This window comes from Mixophyes fleayi, chromosome 1 (genome assembly GCF_038048845.1).
Source record: "Mixophyes fleayi isolate aMixFle1 chromosome 1, aMixFle1.hap1, whole genome shotgun sequence".
NCBI classification, from domain to species: domain Eukaryota; kingdom Metazoa; phylum Chordata; class Amphibia; order Anura; family Limnodynastidae; genus Mixophyes; species Mixophyes fleayi.
The window spans coordinates 51,259,299-51,283,819 of NC_134402.1; the positions used below are offsets into that span (position 1 = coordinate 51,259,299).

Genomic DNA, 24,521 nt, shown 5'->3' on the forward strand with positions numbered 1-24,521 from the left:
GGCTAAAATGTGCCAGCCCTGTGCATAACACTTTCATACCACCCCTTAAGGGATTGTTTGTGTTCAGAATGCACATAACCTGTTTGCATATTGCAAATGTCCTGTGTATCTATGTGTAAAAAGGTCCTCCAAATCCTCAGCTATACCCAGACAGCTTGGTTTCCACTATAGCATGGAGACCACGAATTTGGGCTTACCCCACTACTTTGAAAAACAGTCCCAGGCTGGTCAGAGCAGCCCAGGGGGTAAATTTATCAAGTTGTGGGTTTGAAAAAGTGGAGATGTTGCCTATAGCAACCAATCAGATTCTAGCTGTCATTCTGTAGAATGTACTAAATACATAACTAAAATCTGATCGGTTGCTATAGGCAACATCTCCACTTTTTCAAACCCACAGCTTGATAAATTTACCTCCAGAACTGGTGAGCCGTGGTGCAAAAAACTACATGGTCATCAGCTTTGTGCTCAAAAATGAATTGACTATTCCCACCCCCCTAGGCTGTGGGGGCCGGGCTAATTAAAATTATTGGATTTAGAACTTTGCTCAGTGGTTCTATTATAATGGACAAGGGTCCAGAAGGCCATTATAAACTTTAATTGAATATATTTCCCAAACCCCGTGTTTATTACTTTATTCAATCTAAAAAAAGTATTTTCTTCTTTCTTGATTTTTTTGCAGTCAGATGGGACACCCCTCTCCCCAAAAAATCCTCCTAAAAAAGACTTTAGATGCAAAATGACTCCATGTTTCACAGCCAGCCAACCACAAGTGACCAGCATGAGAAAACCTCTGTGTAAGAAAATCTTTGCAAACCTGGGTGTCTCGGTGGAAATTTGTGCACATTTGGGGTAATGAAGGTTCACAGCATGTAAAAAGTTATATTTGCTCTGAGAAGTGACCATCTGTAAATGACCTCCACTATCTAATGAGTCACAACTCCCTCTAGCATTTTTGTTAACCGTCTATTTAACTAGTTCTGTTGTGTTTTCAATGAGGTTTTATTAGTCGTCCACATGGAACTGCACCACATGTAAAACCTATATGACAATTATAATCATTGTAAAAAATGTCACGGTGATGATCTCAGAAATCACATGGCTGAGGGGGGGAAATAACAATATAACAACTGATTTATAATCAAAGTTTCAAGTGTCAGTAAAAAAATAAAGTTACAGATTACAGGGAGAGGCAGCACCTGCACAAAGGTGGCATCTTTCTATAACAGAATAGTAATAGTAATGTATTATATAGTGGTTGTGTTCAGCTCAAAGGAACATATCAAAATATGAAGTATTTTTAATCCATAAGTGGACAATTTAACTAATACGTAATTCACCAAGTTCCATGCAATGAACCAGGCTTAATTACAGTAATAGACAGTTGACACATGTCCCTGAATGTGATCACACTGTGCAGCTGGCATCATAGTATTCCGCTCTCATGTGTTTGTGAGGAGGATTCTCTATTACACATTGTGATTCCACTACTAACCTAAGGCGCTGACTGACCCCTCAACCGTTTAGGGTTGAGTTTCCCTTTATAAAACGGTCCACCTTCCATTACCTCACACACCTACTGCTATTACTCAGCCGCAGGAGGAACATCTCCCACACTGCTCCATCCGTCATCACTCTCTCCCACACCCTTCCCTGTCACCCGAGTTAGCTCCTCCCACTCCCCGCCCATCCCACACACCCTCACTGTCACTCTGAGCTAGCTCCTCCCACTCCCCCGCCCATCTCACACACCCTCACTGTCACACCGCGCTAACCCCTCCGACTCCCCGCCCATCTCACACACCCTCACTGCCACACCGCGCTAACCCCTCCCACTCCCCTCAGCCGCCCCGCCCATCTCACTCAGCTCGTCTAATTCCCTTCAGCCAGCCCAACACTAACTTTCCCAGCTCCGCCCCCCGACTCCACCTTTGTCCAACCTGCTAAACTTCCTAAGCTCCTCCTACCCCTATTAAGCCTGACAGTGCCAACGGCAAGCCCCTCCCCCATCCTGCGGTGTCACCGCCTGGTGACGTGAGTGTGGGCGCGTGCGTGTGGGGGGAATGCCGGGTCTGCGCGCGCGCGGCAGCAGGGACATGCACTGTGTGTGTGAGCCGGAGAGTGATTGGGGCGCGCGCCGGGTCTCGCGGGCAATCAGTTGGAGGCGCGAGCCGTGGGGAGCTGCGTGGAAGCGACCAGTCCTCCCCGGTGCCCGAGATGTGATGTCCCCAGCCGCGGCTACACGGGCAGTCATGAGCGGCTGGGATGCGGCAGGCAGGAGGAGGAAACAGCGGCGGCAGCAGCAGCAGCAGAGGGTGTCCGGGGGCTGGAGGCAGGTTCCCGGTGTGTGCCTGGCGCTGCTCCTCGTTGTCTTGTTACTGCTGCCCCCGGTGTCAGTGTGTACAGTGTGTGAGACGGACGGTCCTCGGAGGAGGCGGGATTCCCCGGAGCTGCCGGCAGGTAATGGAGTGATGAAGCAGGGTCTGTCATAGGTGGGCACAGACACCTCCAGCGAGGAGAGGGATCTTCTTACCCCCCTCCCCCCCCCACTCACCGCTGGGCACTGCGAGGTGCCCCAGGGGAGGTATATCGGCCCCTCAGTCAGTAGAGGTGTACCCCAATGAGTGCAGACATCAGTACATCAATGTATGGCCCAGCAATACAGGAAGATGTATTTATGGTTGGCTGATTTATCACTTGTCTGCATTGTAACATTGTAGCAGTGAGTGGTTTTCTCTCTTTCTGTAGGTAAAGGATGCCCCTGGCCACCTCTGACTTCTATGTACAATGCTCTCTTTACATAACCTGGTCAAGCAGTTTGGTGCATTGAATGAAGGGTCTGTCGCTGCCATCTGCTCTGTGTATGCGATCAGCTGCTAGTGATGCTCAAGATAACAGTAAATAGCTGATCCCCCTACCCAGTACTCACCCCTTCCTTGTCAGTAGTAAAAATAAAAAATTCACCCTATCTTAAGAGTCAGACAGGCTGTATTTTACTAATGTTAGACTGTAAGAACTATGTTTGTGCTAGTGTAATGGAATCTCCTTCAGATATCAGATATGATTGCTCTCCTCCCTCTCCATTTTTACGGTGGTGAAATATTATACTTCCATTATATTATATATAATTCATGATGAAAAAAACAAGTTGAGCTGAAAGATCACTGTTTTCACCGGTTCTGCTACAGTTGTTTAAATAGGCGATAAATTTGACAGGTCAATATTTGCCTTTGCTGTGTGTCAGCCCTAATGCTATATTTTTTTTTTTCTCAGAACTCTCCTGCTATAGAAATGCATTTTCATTCTTCAATTGGCTTATTTCTCCTGTCAGTGATGGTGATTAAACGTTGCAGTGGGTTAACATTGCATCTTGGAAAAAGCCAGTCTATAGAGGACTACCAATCCTGCTTTGAAAAGACCGCAAAGAGCAAATAAGCAGCATTGCGGTATTGAGAAAGCTAGGTGATAAGGAGTGCACTTGCTGAAGAGGAAATTGCATACATGACATATTTTAGCATACAATTTGCTTTCAACAAAGGTTGCAACTTGTCATATATAGATGTCTAAGCAGATAGGCGAGTTATATTGTGAGCACTGCATGAACTGCAGTGCATTGTATTCTCTTGCTCTCCCTGTGAGCTGGATTGTTTCTTGTAAGGAAACCCCTTTGTCATCTGTGTAATTCTTAGTTGTAATTGTCAGCATCCTCCTAGTGGAATGAGGAAGCAGCAGGCGGAGGGACTTAAGCAAATGATTATGTTTCACAGGGAAAGTGCTGAGTATATGCATGCAGTTAACTCTGTGTGCTTACATCCTATACTAAATATTATGTTAGATTTTTTTTTTAATTACTACTTGCTTTTTTATTTGTAGGTTTATATGGATATCAATACTCAGAAGGAAATGTTTAGGTCTATTCAATATTTTTCTGCATTTTTCTGGATATCTCCATTGTCATCATATTATTATTTCTTATACATAGAATACAGCATACATTGTTTAAGGACTTCTATTTATTTAAGAAAATTCCTCATTTCCACTCCTTTGTTTCATGCATGTATGCTTTTTACTCTTACCCAGAGAGCACATACCCTCTTCACATGTTCATAAAGGAGAGAACAGGGGGCAATGGAATAAATTTGTTCCATGCTGCCTACCACAATTATATAGTTGATAGAATCCCCAAAATGTACCTCTAAATATAGCCAGCTAGTTCTTATAATAATGGGGACATCCCATACTGGATGTGATCTTTACTCAAGGTATGATGCAGTCAAAGGATTCGGAAACAATGGTATTTATTTTAGCAATATCTTCTGTTTCAGCCTGCTTGACATTCAGGGCTCACTCACATATATTCCCTGACAAAATGAGTAAAACCCCATGGATTATAACAAGTTTAATGATGCGTTAACAAGTTTTTGGTGTCTTATCAGGCATTATGCTCTTGCCAGTGCAGCCGCATTAACACAAGAAAGAGGTTGTGCAGTGTACAACACAGTGGTGTGAATTGACTCTTATTTGTCCTATTCTTAACGCACTTTCATACACTTTATTAATGTGTGAAAAGTGCAAATGAAACCCAAACAACAATAAACAAGTAGGTGTGTACAAACCCACAGCCATGGTTGTATAAGTGATGGGAGTGGTTGAGACAAAAGTTATTTTTCTTTTTTTTTTAAATTTTATATTGTAATTCTATTATTTTTATGTCTGAATGCAAGAAATGTTAAGAGTGCAGTTGATAAGTTTTTGGTTTGTTGTAATGCAGAATAAACTGCTGCCTTTGGATGTCAAACAACTCTATAAAGAGCAGGTGTGATTATCTTGCCTGTTGTTTTTTTGGCTCGATTGCCCTGACAAACGATTGTCTTTAATATAAATTCTATCTGATTTTATTGAGCAGAATGTAAAATCTGTCCACTTTCTCCTTGGCACAAGGACCAGAAGACCCTTTGCATTCTGGTTGTTTGACCTTTCCCCTGGAAGCTTGGATCTGTGACATGTTTGTGGCCAAATTGGGTTCAAACGACCTGATCTACATGTATCTATGATGTGCTCTGGCATATTTTGAGATTGCATGTTTATTTCTGAGATTTTTGTAACTCATGGTTTCTGACAGCTGGACCAATAAACCATATATCACCATACCTGTAAATAATCTGATGATCACGCATTGGGCTTGTTTTGGGGCCACATACTGATAGTGTTGACCAATATTGTTGTTTATATCCGTGTGTGTAATCAGAGCAGTATATCACGATTATCATGTATTTTTCTACTAACAACTGAGAGATTGTTATCAAAGCAGACCAGAGTCAGCAGAACTGTTATCAGTATGTATATCCAGTAACACTTTATAGATCCTTCTACAGTTGGTTTACAAAAATATATATTTTTTTTAAATGGCACATTCTTGTTAGTATAACTGTTTACATTATAGGATTTGCGTGTGATGGGTAAATGGAGATTGCTTTGTGTTCCTTAACAATGTGATAGAAGAGTTATTACCATTGAAAAATTGACATGGGAATTTCTTTTAGATAAGGTCTGAAAAGCTTGACAAATATTTACATTTATACGAGATGTATAAGGCTGGGTACACACTACAGGATTTTCAGCCGATTAATGGGCCAATTTAACGATAAATAGTACTGTGCGAGATCGCATTAGTGTGTATGCAGTAACGATGAACGTTTATTGTTTCAAAGCACATCGTATAGTTTAATTTGATTTTTAAAATGGACTAAAAATCTCGTTCAACGAAAGAACGACATTGTTCCAATCTTGCAGTCTGTCTGCCAATCTGCTGACAGTTCCTCCAAAGCGACGCCTTTCTGGGCATGTATATTTAAATTTCTGATGTCTCTGCGTCTCCCATGTAGTGCACTGTCATATTGTGAAGCTCCTTGGTCCAACAAGTCCGATTCTTTCTTCTTCTTTATGTCCGGGTCTATGCTTGCAGTGTTTTTGCCATAGTGAGAAGCAAAAAAACACAAGCTTTTTTTGTTGATGTATTGTGACCATTGTATTAAAATAAATCCTAATAAGTGTGCAGTTGGGAACGGAGTTGACAAAGGTTCACTGTACACAAAGCTGTACAATAGAATGAATGGTGATGATGTGTTTCCTTTTCCTGAATCTTTGTTTGTGGGTGTTGTGTGCGCTGAGGTTTAGCCCTTCATTTAAATTTAGCATATTACTAGTGGGAGGCCATATATCTGTAGTAAGTCACAATCTTGTGGTTTAGGACAGACAAAAATCACAGCTTGGGCTCTGAATCGTGTAAACAGTGTATAGTGTGTGTGCATGAATCAGATGCCAATCGGGACTTCAATCTTTGGTAAAATCGCTAATATTGCACCGTGATAAATTTTCTGTAGTGTATCTAGCCTTATTTACGTTAGTTTACAATGTAGGGGTTCTTCACCCAAACCAATGTTGATAATTAGTATATTAAAAACCAAAAAGTTATTTTTTTCAGTCAGTCTGAGGCAGCTTAGTAGCTGCTCGACCCCCCCCCCCCTGCAATTCTGTTACGGTGGATAAATACTATGGTTATTATCCTGGAGCACCTGAATAGTGACCTGACAAAGGTTAGCGACCTCCTGCGGGATATGTAGCAGTGCTGTTTGTGGCAGTTTTAGAATGCTATAACCACAAATAGAACACCAAGGTAATGCTGCAAAATAGTTGTTTAGGATAGGTACATTTATGGTAAGTAGATTGTTAAAAAAAAAAAAAAAAAAGTCTCACATACTGGGGAAATTCAGTTGGCTGTGTTACTGTAAAAAGTAACGGTGCCCGCGCACTATTACGGTAATAATGCACTTAAATACAGTTATTATTATGGTACATTCAACTGCGAGCAGAAAGCTCGGTTAAATTTACCGTAATAACGGTAGTAGGCTTAACGCTGCGATACTTCAGGGGAATTGAATCCTCCCCCCCCCCCCCCCCCCCACACTGAATATGGAATAGGTGCAGGACGCCTGTAAACCATTGGATACATATTTGCATAGAGAATTGTTAGTAAGAAAGAGTCCATGTGCAGCAGGATGTGATTAGAGTTGGGCATAAAACGCATGTTATGTGCACATGAGTGTTAATTCTGTTTCTCCTCGAATCCGTTTTTAGCAGCAGACTGGAGAAGAGACGGAAGCTTGTTAATAATTTAACTCTGTAAAATATGGCCTGCAGGTTAGGAATGGTGCAAATCTTAAAGTGGGGATTTGCATCTTCCTGCTACTGACCAAAGAACAAGATGCTTGATAATGATCCTATTGGAATTGATTTGAAAATAAATGCCCTCCTAATATTTGTTTTTGGCTGTACCTAATCCTTGAGGGAACCTGTGCATTTCTACACGGGGGTCTTCTACTTCTTGTTTCATTTCACATAAAGAAAAAAGAGCGCAAAATGTATTACTGTATCTTTGTATAAATACAAACCGCTGATAATATGAATGTTATCAGCTCTTTGTATTTATGCGTATTTTAATAGCATACTTTATAATATCCTTGTGTGCACTAGGACCTATGTGTCCAAAGATACAGTATTACATTTTGCGCTCTTTTTTCTTTATAATACTCTAATACGATAGGGAGCAGCATTGTTAACCCTTTGAGAGCGCATTATCTCCATTATTCATTTCACATAGACAGTTGAGATTTAATTGCATTTTTGGTTCTTTCCCATACCTTCAAAAAATATTTAGGACAAGTCATTTTTTACATTTCTAGAATGATAACATGCTAACTGGAAGGACTAGGATACATTTATCACGTCTTCCTCTATCACATGGCACCAAAGCATTGTGTGTGTTGTGAAGGGAAAGCTCAGAAGAGTTACTGCTTAATAATTGCTGTAGCATGTGTGTCATTGTTTATAATTGTTTTTCCTTTTTTTGCAATAGTTTGTAGAACATGACCCCAGTAATTCTTTTTATTCCTATACCAAAATTGTAATAAAATGATTTATAAACATGCTGTAACAATCTTTATTTTTAAGCTGAAACACAGATCAAATAATCCGTTTTCAGCTGACAACCAAGTGCAGAACATTTTCTCTTTGAACTATTTCAGACAGGGTTGAGAGCTGGTTTTCCCTTTTTATGTGCTTTTTTTTTTTTCACCAAAAAGCATCAAGAAAATTAATATCAATAATTTTCAAATTGGGGTATACATATAAGGAGAGAGAGTGTGCAGATATGGCCAAAAATTATTTGCTAATGATTTTGTTGAAATTGAAAGGTTAATTTTCAGGTATATTTATAAATGACATCAGAATCTGACTCCTATTGTGCCTGTGTCATGTTATCTGACTGTATGGAAAGGTCCCAGTGAAGCCAGAAATGATATGGCCTCCCGGCCTGTGTAGCTGAATGACTGGACCTTGTCCATTTTTGCCACCTACATGTGAAGCCAAATTGGACATTATTCAGGTTGCCTGGTACTTGTCCTGAGTGAGTGACCTGTCTGCATATGGCCAGCTTAAGACTGAAATGGCAATGTTCAGTCCCATATGGGAATGTTAAACAAATTCCCTTTGATGTAATCCTCTTGATGGCAAAAAGCATATAGTACACCGACATACACTTCTTTGTACTGACACTTTATTTAGTTCCTCTTCCCTGGTTACCAGTATTTCACGGAAACAGTAAAAATAACATTTACTGCTCTGTCCCAACAACTCAGCAAGTCCTTAACTGCAGCAAAGATGAGAAGGACAGAACTTCACTTCCCACCTCCCTGAAAACACTGTAGTGGCTGCTGACTGTTCTTCCAGAAAACTCTGCAAATACACCAGTATTCCATTTACACTTTCCTAACTATGCAGCCAGCTCTGCACATGATGATGCTGGTCCCATTCAATCTTGATTTACGTGCACCTATCAGTTAGCCACCCTGAATTTTATAAATAATGCCGCTGATTGTCCACTTTATTTAGCTGACAAACCTTAGGAAACAGCATGTGGAAGTAACTCAGTTTAGGTGAAGGAGATTATGATGTACCTAAAAAGTAAATAAAGAAAACTAAAATAAAAATGTTACCGTCTTGCATACTAGTACAGGTATTATGGTTATTGTATCCTTAACATGATGGTTTTTGTTTTAGTGGGAATGTAGCTGATGTTTAGTATCCATTCTTTTGAGAGCTTGTACTGCAGTATAACTATCTCTCTCTGAGACAGCTCATTTTGCTTACTCCCATTTAGCTCTCCAGTGTCACTGCATTCCAGTTGTGTACATGTGCCATTAGTATGTGTATGAGTGCAGATTTAAATGTTCTGTAAAAAACCTTTTCCCTGACATTGTCACTGAATAAATGGTGTCTTAGAAGAACCAGAAAGTTTTACAATATTAGTGACTTGTTAAGCTTCACATGACTTGTTTCTACTCCTTGACATGTTCAGTTTGGCATTCTAAATAATTTTACAGGAAGTAATCTGCTACTAAGTGAGGACATGCTTACGTCAAGCTTTTTGTATGCAGGATGTCTTATTGATTGTAGTATAAAGAACTTAAAATGCATTTTCACATGCAATGTTTGCTTTCGATATAGTTTCAAGTTTTCAGGTCTCATGCACACAGTTGCTAATTTTAAGTGTTTACCATCTGTTTTTATAGTGTATTAATTGGCTGATAGTCAAAAAATAACATAAATGAATGGACCTGTGCATGCACATAGATGTTTAAGTACGTAGTCTGCTGCTGGAAAGCATCGAGATGCGTTAATGGTTTTCTAATCCTCTGTTAAGGTGCGCACAAAGTATAATGTTTTCTCTGTTTATAACTGGCGTCTTTCACCACCTGTTTGAACGAGCCCTTTGTATTTTGTTTTGTATTTGCTTTTGGCTAACAGATGTGGCTGGTAGTCTGGATATCATACTGGAATGTTCCTGTACTGTCAATTAATGTTTTGTCAAATTACTGAAATGTCAAATGTGTGGCTTGTTAATTTGTTGGTTATTCCCGGAATGACCTAAAGTCACCAGGAAAACGTAGAGCAACAAATGTCTTCCTTGGTAATCAAACGATTCACATGGTGTCCTCCTGACCAGGAGTAATTTCCTAATCATGGATTTTGCAGCTGGCTAAACTTTGGGCATATTGTTCTATTGTAATAACATTGATGCACCAGATGTTAGTGTTGCAGTTAAACTAGCACCATTGTCTCAACGTGCAATTGTCTCCCTATTGCAATGTGTGACATAAAATTGACCCCGATGATTTTATCAGTATCAATATGATCTATTTGTGATTTAACAATTTGAAGATGACTTGTATCTGCATGTGAGTATGGTAATGTTCTAACCGCACTAATTGTAGGTGATCTTGTTGGGGGTCAAATGACTGGATTTAGACCAACATGACTTTTGTGTGACCGAACTGGACTTTAATGCAGCAGGGTCAGCCAGTGAGTGGTCTAAGTGTTACAATACGTTACTGGTAAGTATTGTGAAATATGCAAGGTAACAATGTTTCCAGGCTATGAATGTGGGCATCACGGTGGCCTAGTGGTTAGCACTTCTGCCTCACAGCAATGGGGTCATGAGTTCGATTCCCAATGATGGCCTTATCTGTGAGGAGTTTATATGTTGTCCCTGTGTTTGCGTGGGTTTCCTCCCACACTCCAAAAACATACTGGTAGGTTAATTGGCTGCTAACAAAATTGACCCTAGACTCTGTCTGTCTGTCCGTCCGTCTCTGTATATGTCTGTCTGTATGTTAGGGAATTTAGATTGTACAGCGCTGCGGAATTAGGGGCGCAATAGAAATGGTAATAATAATAATAATAAAATGTAACCAGGTCATTGGCTAGTTTCCTTTTATCTAGATAGGCCCACACAGCCAGATTACCTTGTGACATATTACTTACCGCATACAGTTTTGTGTTAGTTGGCAGTTGCTTTCCATAGTAACCGTATATAGTAATAAATGCTAATATATTTGATCATTTGCATAATTTCATAATATCTTTGATTCATTGCATTGGATGTGGTAGTTTTGGAGAGAGAAGCTTGTGGTGTAACTCAGTAGGCTGCCAACACACACTAACTTGGTGACCTTGTAACACAATGGACGGTGACAGAGAGCCATGTCCTCCTACCTTTTGTTCTGTTGCTGGCAACGAAGTAAGGACCCCTCACCAATTCTTATTCATGTACACCCATACAATATCGCATATGAACAGATTTACCCCTTCAAACTCTTTAAGGCACCGCCAGCTCTACCTTTTTTTTGCCAGAGAACAGTAGTCTCTATATGACATGTTTCCATGATTTACATTATATCGTTATGCATCAACACATCTAAACACTGTTAAGGCTTTGCGAACAGGTGTGTTTATATCGATTGTTTCCCCAGAGAAGTTATGCACTCTTCTTGGGTTCTTTACCTTCCGCCATTGCTGTTCAGTGAACTGCTTCTTTAGAGATCATTCACTTGTATGGGGAGACTTTACATTTTCCCTGAAACATGCCCACGTAACTAAATAACATGCTCCCAGGAAACCTTTTTTCTGTAAATGTTTGTTTGTTTTGTGTGGAAGCTGCCATAAAGGAGCAATTTAATGATACTACGAAATAACATCGTAACATCCAGTGCTTCATTCAGAGTGAACCAGATTGAACATTGCCCCAAATTTATATTTGCTAATGTGATTAAGTTAACGGTATAACCCAAACATAAATAGAAAAAGATAGTGGTACAGCTGTAGTATATAATCACTGTCCTGAGATTCCACAAAAGTCAATTTATTATAAGCTGGAATTTTCCCTTTGGGATGTAGAACCTTATCCTGCACAAACCTGTCTACCACACAATAGGGTTAAGGCCCTTTAGCATTAATGCAGGTGGGTGGCAGCTGAGTGCTTAGAAATGAATACTTGAGTAGTCTTGACAGGTTAGGCTGGGCAGACTTTACATCTTAAAGTTCAGTCACAAGTGTGACATTGATCTTTTTTTGTCTAAAACTTCTTCATCACATCTGGAAACTTTCTTCTGTATGTGCAGGATGTATTTTATAGATCTTCCGTGTCTTTGCTTTGAGTTGGAAGTCAAGCTTTGTAAAAATCCATTTTCTCATAGCTGGACAAGTGCTACTGTTGGAAGTGCCCACTTGACATTACCCAAAGGAAGGAGGTTAACATTATTTCTTACTCTATTTACCCACAAACAATTTGCAGTATATCTGTAACAAAATGAAGGGCATTAATATTTAGCAGTGCTTAGTACAATTGTACTTGTAAATATCAAGAGAAGAAATGGTGCTAAATGTAAGGAAAAGTTGTAGAGAAGCATGCGCTAGATTGCTGTGTCTCCTCTTAAATGTCAGAACGGATCTTTTTACAGGGAGTTTGCTGACTACAAACCAATATTTCTGTGAAAGTCTATCACTCATGCCTGGTCATAGTCTTGGACCAATAAAGGACTTTTGCCTCCTTTGCCTGTTTCCATTATCACACTTAAAAACAGACAAAGCAAAATTATTTTTATAATCAATTTTGTTTGCTATCGACATGTACAGAACAGCTTTGCCCACATAACTGCTGCTTGTTAACAAAAGTTGAGGTTGTGTATATTGTCAGTTAATGCTGGCTATTTTATAACCGTTGTATGTATAGAAACCTCTAATGCATTTTTTTTTATTTTTTTTATTACAGTTGAAGTTATGTGAGGAAATCATTTTTTTTTATTTTTTGCCTTTTGTAGGAAAACTTTCCAAACGTGTCATGTGAAAAAAGTAGGTTTGGCGTGCTCACAGTTTATAGATTATTGCTGTATCCTGTGAAAACAATAGATGAATGGTGAAAGTTTTGAGTAGTGCATGAAATGTAAAGTTTTCATTAGTATTCTGATCTCCGTTTACAACATTTCAACTAATTCTATTTGTACTCATGTTGTGCAGTTTACTTATTTTTTTTTGTTGTTTTTGCAATCAGATGACTAATTTCACAGGGCGGACTGCACAAAAGCATTCGGTTGTTAACCTTTAAATCCCAGAACTACATCTTTGACAACTATTGAATTAAACTTGGATCTGGTTTCTTGTTTCTGGCTTTCCTTTGTATAGTATTACTGCTGTAGGAAGGGGAGGGCATGTCCTGCTTTTCAGTCACGGTTTCTTCCCAAGCTTGGACCTGTGACAGAAAAGTGGGTGCTAATGTTTCTGATATCATCAGTTGTCTGGAGCCAGATGGGCAGGATTTATAACAAATATATTTGGATGGAAGTGAGGAAAAGGACATAAAAAGCCTTAAATGTTGATAACCATTTTCTTAAACTGATAAAGGAAGGGAAAATGTTTTGGCTTTTCTTCCTAGTATTGTGAGAATTCATCTTTTAAGCTTCACAGTAAATCAGACTAAAGAAAAGATTTTAAAATGTTCTAAAAGCAATAGTGGGAGATGCCCTCAACACCCCCCTTGCCCCCATCCTTGGCAGTAATAATGAGCCACCGGGATTTAAGTCCTATCATCAATTTGCTGGTGTCAAATTGATTAATGTTGAAAAATATTGTCCCTATATTTTGCATGCAATGCAAGTATGGGACAATATACATTCTCACAGTATTTTAACTTGCTGTTACCGATATTTGCTGTCAATAACAAAACATTACCTGTTTTATTCGCCATGTCTCTTGTAAATATATACAGTTGAGACTTTCTGCAGTTCTGCTTTTAGAAACGTATCTGAAATTGAAACCTCAATTGATAGAACATGTTGGGTTTTCTCTATTAGATGGTTCAATATACATTTTGCAAATATTAAGACCGGTTATTCGTGCATGATATGATTTTGCTAGGCAGTAACATTATAGAGTACATGTAATCAAGGACATATTCAAGAGAACGCATTACTTATGCTCATAGTTGAGCATGTACTTATAGATTAATAAAACGTAATAGTAATATAGAAATGGCTTTTAAATATATGCTGCTTGGTGACAAAGTGGATATTTTGATGTAGCTAATATGAATACAAGCAGTTTTCAATATAGGAGTTCTGTGAATCTTCATGTGATTTCTACGTACTGAATCCATGAGCCTGGTGACTGCTATGTTTCTATATCTTCCACCAGTAACTTAAAGTTTAATTTGAGCTTTTTCAGATGTATATAATTAAGTTCTTGTATTAATATTTAGCCAAAATTTATCTCAACCATAAAAAAAAAAGAATTGACTTTCCATAAATCATTTTTTATATTAAATGTCTTTTTTTTTTTCTCTAACCTTCTCTAAAATCTATATGTTTGGTGCATATGAACTCTGCATGTAGCTGCCTAATAGTTACGTATGTAAATCGTCTAGCGTTGGAGTTTGGCAACAGGAAAACATTGAAAGGAAAATGTAAAAAATAATTATGTAGCCGTTCCTTTATTTCCGGTAACCCAGCCCTCACTTAGTCCTTATGCTGGGAGTCTGTATTTCCTTTCAGGATTAGCCGACCAGAAGAACCAAACTAATCATTGCATGGGAAGCTGACTCAAGAATCCAGAATAAATGATCCTTTTAGTTTTTGTTTTTGTTTTAGCAAGCCCCCTCCTTTCCAATAAAAGTACTTTGGGAGTCTCTCCCCAGAGATATCCACCATTTGCTAAACTTAGCAACTGACTTTTCATTTACAGCCTTTGCATCAGATGTCTCCTGCTCCCGTGCAAGACTGAAGCATAGCCTAAGGTGATCGGCAGAGGCATGACCCTGCTCGTTACAACAAAAAGGGAAAAACCCCTTTAATTAAAAAGGTCTTTTTGACTGAGAAATTAATAACCTATGTCAGTATCTGCAAAAAAAAAGACCTTTATGAAAATCCATTATACTTTTCCTTTAACTCTCCATTGCCCCGTGATAGACTCGGACCATCTATTGTATGAGCAGATGTAATATTTTGGAATGTAACACATTGGTTAAATAGGAACCAGTACCTCCCTGGCCTTCTGAATGAGGCACTTTCTGACTAATATTCATGACATCTGACTTGTATCCTTGAAGTACTGGTTCCTAGTGCATTGCTTGGCTTAATTGTTATGCATAAATAATTAATCCTGCAGAATGGCTGAATCCATTGTCTGTAGATGGCAGGTCCATTTTAAAGGCTGTGTCCTGAAGAAGTTTGAATGAATACACAGCTTGATTCTTCATAGTGTTTGACTTGTGAAATCAAAGTAATGTTGCTGAACAAAAACAGCTTGTTCTATTCTATAATGTTCCAGATTAGCATTTGCCAACTGCTTGGTAACTGTCTAGCAATAAATACAAGACACGAGTATGTTTAGTTATATTCTGCAGTGCGATTCATTAAGTATTGACTTGTGATGAGTAAGCTGTATGAAGGAATGCTTCCCATCTGTTTATTGAATTAAGACTGATTCTATTGGCACAGCACGTTTCACAATATTTGATATCTTATTCCAGTTGCTGAATGCAGAACCTACTCTTAATAGTGTTTTTAGTCAGTAAATTATTGCATTTTCACACTTTTAGTACCTACACATTTTGTAATGTAAAAATAACCTATTAGTTATTTTTTAAATATAATTGCACATTTTTTAACTGCATTATCATTAATCAGAATCTATTATTATGTTTTGAAATATCTGGAGTAGCAGAACAGTGGGATTATCTGACCTTGTGTATGGGTCAGTCTGAGAAAACAATCATAATTTGAGTTAGAACTGGTCACCTCTATATGCAGGTGGGCTACCTCAGTATCATTGAAGACTTTGTTTTTGACATTTTTACACTTAATTGTTGGAGACTAAAAAAGAAAACTAGGCTAAACATTGTTTTTACTAATTAAAAACAACAACCCTTAGTATGCAATGCAATTTACCTAATTTGCTTTCTGTGTATTTATGTGGCTAAATAATAAATATAATTAAAACTGAGAAACCTGTGTTACTATAAAACCCAACAAAAATACAACTTGTTTTGGCTTGAACATTTACCTTTCATTAAGAGTTTCCCAGGTACAAAAGACCCTACGGTCCTTAGTACTGATGTTTTGAATACCTAACAAGTAACTTGTATACCCTGCTATAGTAAAACACTGAAAAAAAGATCTGATTGAAGGAATGAGAGCGACACCAGAATACAAAATATCCAACCTAATTTTAAATTGTGGCAAGGACATGATCCCAACGACAAGGCACTAAGCCATATAAAGAAATCCATAGCATTCAGTAGCTTAAGGTTTGGAATCTATAACTGCTGTAGAGTAGTTGTCACCCTTGCACAGCTATCTAAAGCTGTAAGTCTGCTATAGTAATCTGCTAACCAATGGCAGACTGCATAATCAGAGTGGATGTCTTACGAAAGTGACAAGTCTTCCTTGGGATAACATTAAATATTTACAGCAAATTAAAAATGATGTCAGCCCAGCACCAGGCACTGTATTTTAATTTCAGCATGTTCATGTGACCCAATCTGATTTTTATTTGGTATGTATTCTTCCAATTATAGTGTTATAAGCACAGAGTGAGAGAGAGAGGGTATACATCATTTTATTTACTCGATCTGATAGCTATGGTTTGCTGCCATTATAGCCTTTAATTTAGGAAAGCTTTTAATTGGTTGAAAGAAATTTCAGTGGAGCTCTTCTATAAAAATGGTTAAAAAAAGTAAAATATATTGTATTTTTAAAGAGTACCCTTCACCGATATAAAAGTGCACATTGTACAAATGTGCAGAAACATATCTGTTATATTTACTGTGTTCTAGTTTAATTCATCTCTTTACTTGCCATTTTAAAATTAGCCATATTCAGGGTAGGATTACATTTATTTGGGTATGTGTGTCCCATGTAATGTTTGGACTGCTTCTGAGAAACTAACATCATAAAGATGGTGGAAGTGCTTTCCACAAGAGCAACTAATGTAAATATTGGCTTGAGCATTATATTGTCTGATAAATATTTTTATTTTTAATCTGTAGAATGCATTTTTTTTTTTTTAATATATAAAAAAGCCAGTTGCACCCTCTGTACATGGCTTGGAAAATGCCAGAAGAGCCCACGGTGGTTTAAGACACTTTAGGGGAAAAACCCTTTTACACATAAATATTTGCACAGGTGTACCAGCAGTAGCCATATATGTGGATGGGGAAATTATGACCATTCAAACTAATAAATCGTAAGGGCACATTGTTTACCACCATCTAATGATGGTGTTATACATAGGTTGAGACTGTCATCTGGTAATCTTATTTGCCACCTGAACAAAGTCTGATCTGAAGAGAGATTTGCCTGATCAGACGTAACACTAATTTGATGGGTCTTTGTGGATAGCAGCGAAACAACAGAAGCGTTATGGAATGTCTCCCTCCAGATCGTAGAGTAACCCTCATCTAATATACTTGTAGATCGGCTTCCAAAGCTCTTTCTAACAATGCAATAGAAGTTTTGGCGTTGTTTATTATGCTGAGATGTGGGAGATACTCCCCTGGGTGACTTCCAGCTACGGAGAGGTTGGGCTCAGAGACCTGGAAGAAAAGAGGGGTTATCAAAGTCTAGCGTGAGCACAGAGGGCTGTGTAAGGGATGTCCGATAGCTTCAACCAGAACAATGAATGCATTTGTGGATAACTAGAGTCCCTTACACGTCCATCTCTGGCATAAGTAGAATGTGATATGATTTTGTACCACCTAGGTAATCTGAGAAGCCACAAAGTAAGATTGTAGACCCAGGACAGATAGTCCTCTATGAAGCTTGCTACATAACATTATGCAAAACTCTGGTATTTCACTCCAAATAAATTGAGAAGTATTTGTGTAGCTATTTAAGCATTTGACGTATGGATATGAATGTGTAATGTGACATAGATACATAATCCATGACGTCTTCACCACTGTTAGTTTACCATAAAATGTTGTCCAGGTTAGCAAATGCTTCCTCAGTTTACTAATGATAGGTTTAGAGTTACTGGTATACAGCCAGTCATGGTGTTGTAAGACATATTCTTAAAAGTGATCATTTGTAAGTATCACACACACAGCTAAGCTTCAAGAGCTAAAGCTCTGAACAAATAGTCACCTGAAGAGGTAATTAAGACTTTAAATTATTGATAGAACAACTGACATAGTAAGAATTAAACATTTGGTATGGAAATCTTTGCTGATAGAAGTGTGGAAATATTTATTTAAAGTTGCAATACCTAAAAGTAATCAGACATAACTTTCTGCAGGAGGAGAGAACCTGAGTGTTTCCAGGAGCTGTAATATAAAAGGTGTGGTCTGTCTGCAGCTTCCCCAATTATGTGTCTGATGTCATGTGTAAGCTATTGGCAAATTAAGTCATTCTCCCAAGGTTTAACAGAAACCTGAAACAAAAAAATCCCTCGATGTGAAAATTAAATTGATGTAGCTAGTCAAGAGGGGAGATGTTTGTCTAAAATATTGTGTAATGTAGTTTTTGTCTCCGGACAATGAGATGGCCTTCCTGAAAATTTTGGAGGTGGGAGAAAAAGTATTAAAGATGTAGGGCATATGCTTGTGACCTTCGGATACACAATTAACCCACCGTAATTATTTGGTGGCCATTGGGGGTTTGATTGCATTTCCAATTATTGTTACTCCTTTTGTTTTGCTGCCAGAGTTGGCTAAATAAGCCTGTAGATAAATTATATATGTAAATATGTGTATGTATATGTGTGTAGATAGATTTGTATAGACCTTCTGGATTTGTTGGGTATCTAGATGAAGGCAAGCCCAGTGCTAAGAGATAATGATGTGAATCTGCAATATCTTTGAAATAAAGTACACTATTTGTGCTGCGAAAACAGAAGTTTTAGATGTAAATTCACAAATTGCCTGCCCCAACTCACCCTTGAGCTTTTGTTTGAATTGTAGCATCCTGTCTACATTGCACATTTCACCATTGATGGCTCAGGAGGAGTCACTGGAGGGCTTTGTGTATGAAGAGGGCTGGCGATAGCTGCACAGGAGCAGAAAAATCGCTTGTGTCTGAAGCATGCACTTTGCCAGAATGAGCAGACCCATTCATGATGCTCATCTTTTATCCTCGAAGACCAAGTTTGCTTGTACATAGGCACAATGTTACTCTGTCTGAGTCAGGTTAGAGCCATGTTAACAGGTGACCGCATCTTTGTATTTTTAGCATATTCTGATGTACCCTGCAATGTCTTTGCAGTACCTAATGGGGTACACACAGTGCATGTTGGGAAACCCTAACTTGGCTCATAAACATGCCTAGAATAATATGAACACAAGTGTGTGAAATATTGTTATATTGATCCTGTGTGTGTGGGAGTCTGTTTTTGTGGCATTGCATAGTTTGGTAGACTTTGCATATACATTTTAATAATCTGTTAGCTCAAGATCATGAACATTTTTAATTATACCAAGCAGCATATGAGTATTTTGAATTATTTGATGTCTATACTGTTCTTGTACTTAAGTTTTGACATATATACACACTGAAATGGTCTTTAAACGATTAATACTGTAATTACAGTTGTGTCCCTACAACTTATTAGTTTTAGCATGGTAAATACAGATGCAAAGCAGATGGGAAATGGTTATAATTTGTTAAGACAGCTGTGCAGAAACCGCATGCAGAATACCTGTTTGACTCGTGGTCTAGATGACATCTCTGTTAATAACTAGTTATCTCATTTAAGGGAGGCCTGCAATGTCTGCCTGTCTACAGTCACTTGTCATTTTCTTGATCAGGGTAATTGCAGCACTTTTGCCTTTCTATGGTGAATATTGACTTTTTCAGAAAAGTATTCATTCTGTGTTTCCTCAGAGTACGGTAATTATTTGTTGTGTAAGGTCTTGCACACACAAAGGCTTTGTATGCATCTTTGAAATGCTATGTTCGATGCAGATCATCAGTCCCTGTGTAAAATATGCAATATGGATACCCAGAATATCAGGCAGGGCTTTTGTAGAAAAATATGTTGTAACATGCACAGACAAAACATAGTTAATGTCAGTCATTAGTGTTCTAAAGTCTTTGTACATATTCTTACATTGGCATAGGAAGGAGTGATACTATACTGTTAACACAGCATGACATATACAGATAAATGGCGCTCATTACCAAGCTCTAGACAACATTTATAATAAAACTCACTGCAATTACATATATCTTACTTGAAGTGGTTTTTACATATAAGAAAGCCTACTCATTATACATTCATATCACAGCATTATTTGAAAACTCAAACTATTGTTGAACTGCATCTCCTGCAGTGCTTAGCCATTACAATGATTAGATACTATATGAGGTCTGAAGGAGAACTCTTAGCTTTATCATGCTAAAATATGTCAAAGCAAAGTTGCTTGTGTAATAGGAATATTTTGTAAATGTGGAAGAACCTGAAAATGTTTTTGGAGCAACTATACTTTTATTTTTATTTTTTAAAATATCAGTCTGTTAGTCTTTTTTATATAGATTTTCATTGTCCTTTTTGGTTGGGGTTAAAGAAAGATTACCATGGCAACCACAGTCAATGTATCATGAGCAGAAGAGTCTTTGAAATGTCAATATACTAAATCCCTGTGCCCCTCTTAAGGCAACATTTCCATTCATTCCTCCTCTTTGTTAGAATATCCTCCTGGTGACAGAGATGTATTGAGCCATCTACTAGACCAGTGTTTCCCAAACCCAGTCCTCGAGTACCCCTAACAGTGCATGTTTTCCATATCTCTTTGCTGGAGCACAGGTGTATTCATTACAGACTGATACATTTTGAAAGATCCACAGGTGGTATAATTATTTCACTTGTGACCTGGAAATCCTGCACTGTTAGGGGTACTTGAGGACTGGGTTTGGGAAACACTGGACTATACCATATATTTCTGTACACAATTCTGTATTTAGTTTTTTTTGTGATGGATCCTCATGGCGGGGACTGCACTTATACTGGGTGTCGTATAGAGACGAAGAGATACCCATGCAGAGGGCAGCAGTTGCCTTATTTTAGTGTCATATAGGCTTTCGCTGGATCTGCCAGTGTCCCCTATGGCTTTATTGGTCCAGTGCTGCTCTTCCCTCTAAGCTTTTTGCTCGGCCTATTTCAACCAAGCTTTCTAGTTGTCTATACTGCACCCAAACTTTCATTCATAGGGGGAATTCAGTTGGCCATGTTACTCTTGAAAGTAACACGGCTTGCGCACTATTACCCTTACTGTGGTAGTAATGCGCATTATTACTGTTGGTACAGTCATTTTTAACGCTGATTTTTTTTTTTGCTGGTGGTTCATGGAGCTGCAAGCAGAAATCCAGGTAAAATTACTTTTGAGTAACGCAGCCAATTGAACTCTCCTCTCACAATCATAAAGTTTATGACGATTGAGCATCTGTTTGACCAACTTGAAACTCCTGCAGATCTGGGGAACAGTGTTTCAAATGAAAGTATTATGAAGTTTTTTTTGTTTTTTTTTCAAATATACAAACGCTAACTCCACCAAAATAAAAACGTATAGTTTTGGTATGACTTAATCTTCAAATACAGCCCCGATTCAAACACCAGTCACAATTGGCATCACAAAAACCTGCAGTGTAAATATTGGCAATTACAACACAGTGCAGAAATGGAAGTTTTTATCAGTTTATAAATTCACAGCAGGTGCTAGAAGGAGAGATGTTATCTAGAAAGAGCCATACACAGAGAAATCCCCCAGCACACTGCTGTGAACCAGTAATAGAGCTGCTATTCTATTTGTACATAAAATACAGGAGTCTGTTAAACACATTTGCAAATATGATCATTCACCCACCATGTCAAGGCAATCTTCCTATTACTGGACCTAACTATAAACAATGAAAGTCCTTATATTGGGTCATACAGTTATGTGTTTTTAAACGGAGAGCTAATTTACCCAGAGGTACCCCAGGAACATCTGAAATGGCAGTAAAAGATCCAGCACTCCTTGTCAAACACAGAAATGGAAATTGCTCAATCATTGTATAAGTTCACAGCAAGTGGTAGAAGGGAACAGGTTATCATTATGGCCTATTTGGCTTGGAGTACCATTGCATGTCCTCCTTACAATAAATGTTTATAAAATCACATTTTGAGTGGTGCATTATTTGCTGTGATTTGATATTGCATATATTCAAGAATGGTGGTGTATATAAATGAAAGGACCTTTTATTGTAATGAAATGTTAGGTATTTAAAGGCTTAAACATGCTCTGATAAGGTGTGCCTTTCATGTCTTTGTATAGCAACCTACGCAGATCGGTTGAACACTTCTACTGATCTTCTTGCATTTGTTTAAATACCATTTGTTCATATATAATCTTGCAATTTCGTGAGGCATGTTAACTATGAAAGAGGAAGTCATTGAATCTAAGTTTTTCATCAGCATGTAGACTTGTGCCAGACAAACAAATGTCATTTTGTAGCCTGATCCAAAATAGTAAAACAAAACTTGCAAAGCAGTTGGATATCACTGGTATTGCATGACATTTTCGCTTTCTTCAGCGCCAGAACTGAATAAAAATATCAATATATATATATATATATATATATATATATATATATATATATATATATATATATATATATATATATATATATATATATATATATATATATGTATGTGTGTAATTTTATTTAAAATTCAAAAAATATTTGATTGAAAACATATACTGGGCAAATGACATATTACAATATAAAATTCATATATTAACCGAAGTCCAAGTGGATTGACAAAAGGGACTCCATAGAAAATCTGTTGTATATTAAGCCTATAGTGCACTTAAAAGGGAATCCATCTGTAAAAGTTTGTGTTTTAATAAAATATATTTTGAATTTTAATATATTTATGGTGGTAATTTTATTTAGTTTAAGTAATATGTGTTTTCATTTTGTTTTGTTTAGAACAAGCACATTGCAGCCTGTCAATCGGTTTCTTGTTTCATTATTAATTATAATTTATAAAGTGCCTGTCTCCAAATAGGATTCAAAGCACATTACATTGTTGTAGCCATCTTGGGTGCGCTTGGCTTCTTTTCTGTGGAATCATTTGTGTCAGCCTCTTCCCCATTGGAGCTTACAGACTTAACTCTTTATCACACACACACACACACACACACACACACACACACACACACACACACACACACACACACACACACACACACACACTCTAGGATCCTTTTTTGCTGGCAGCCAATTTCCTTACCAGTATGGTTTTTGTGGGAGATAACCGGAGGAGAACATACAAACTCCACTAAGATGAGGCCATTCTGGGAATTGAACCCATGACTCGAGCACTGAGACAGCAGTGATAACCACTGTGCCACCATACTGTCCATATACATAACTTCTAAAGGTATTGCACATTTATAAATGTATATTGTATATTCCAAATATATTTTTCAAGCTTCAGTAACTGTTTTGTTGCACACTTGTGAAAAGTGCAGTCAATTGTCCTAGTTTTACCATCTATTTTGACCAAGTTTTCATAATTATCTTGTGCGTTTTTTCTGTTTTTGTAAAACTGTACTTTACCAAATGCGGAAATGCTTATTTGGTTCACAGTGCTTGGTGTTCCTGTGCTGGCCTTTACATGCTTAGAACTTTAATGTAATGCTGGTGGGAGAGAACTCTGCACAGGAAATGCTGAGATATATATTGAAGATGAAAAAAAGAAGTCAAGCAATGTTGTATTTAAGCTGTACGATTCATTTATGAACAGAATTTGCATAGCTGGTTTCCTTTTCATTATTGTATGTATTTGTTTGAGACCCTCCACTATTTGGCAACTGGAACAGTCTATTATTTGAACAATAAATATTTTGTTATCCAGAATAATGTGTTCATTATGTGTGTGGTGAAGCCGCTTAACTTGGTATGAAACTCTGAATTCTTTTAGATACAGTTGTCCTGCTAAATGGTGCAGCTGTGCACTTGTCTGAATCCTTTAGCAGATGTTTGAGAACCAATTTGTGGCTCTAACCACTAATTCATTCAGTTTTGTTTATATTTTATTGCAGCAGAATTACAATTTGGCTCATGCTTTCCTGCAGATATAATGCCATGTTAATGCATTATTTTTATTTGCTTTATTTTATTGTTTCTGTTTATATGTAAAAAAAAAAACATTTGAGTTGTAAATATGATACCCTGTATACCTCATTTCAATTGTAAGATCTGATTGGATATGATTGCTCGGAGGAAAAGCAACGGGGTGTGTGTGTCAGCACGTTGTCACAAATGTCTCATAGCATGTAGACAAGTTTAACAGAAAACTATAATGCCAGCATTTAAATTCCCTTGTTTATAGATCAGTTAACCCTTTAATGGCCAGCTTTTGTGCCATAAGGATCAGACCCATATTCACATACGGTACTTACAATATGTCTGCTTCACCAGAAATAACTTTTTTACTCTACTCGAGAACTTTACAGTGAGCGTTTTTTTTGGTAGCATTTAACCTTATATTGGCATTTAAATACTAACATTATCAGATTTTATTTATTTGGATTTTAAATGTTTTGTTCATACTTTATATACCTTGTTTTCCTGAGTAGAGGGATACCAATACAT

At 37.8% G+C, this 24,521-nt stretch overlaps 1 protein-coding gene across 2 annotated transcripts in view; it reads left to right on the forward strand.

Moving 5' to 3' along the window:
* The first annotated feature begins 2,035 nt into the window (after window positions 1-2,035).
* STIM2 (stromal interaction molecule 2) overlaps window positions 2,036-24,521 on the forward strand; it is a 76,717-nt gene continuing 54,231 nt past the window's right edge. The window contains exon 1 of one of the 2 annotated variants that reach the window (XM_075194761.1): window positions 2,036-2,457. In XM_075194761.1, the coding sequence (XP_075050862.1) occupies window positions 2,061-2,457 (397 nt within the window). In that variant the 5' untranslated portion in view covers window positions 2,036-2,060. The remainder of the gene's footprint in view (window positions 2,458-24,521) is intronic. The other variant, XM_075194762.1, reaches the window with a different exon arrangement.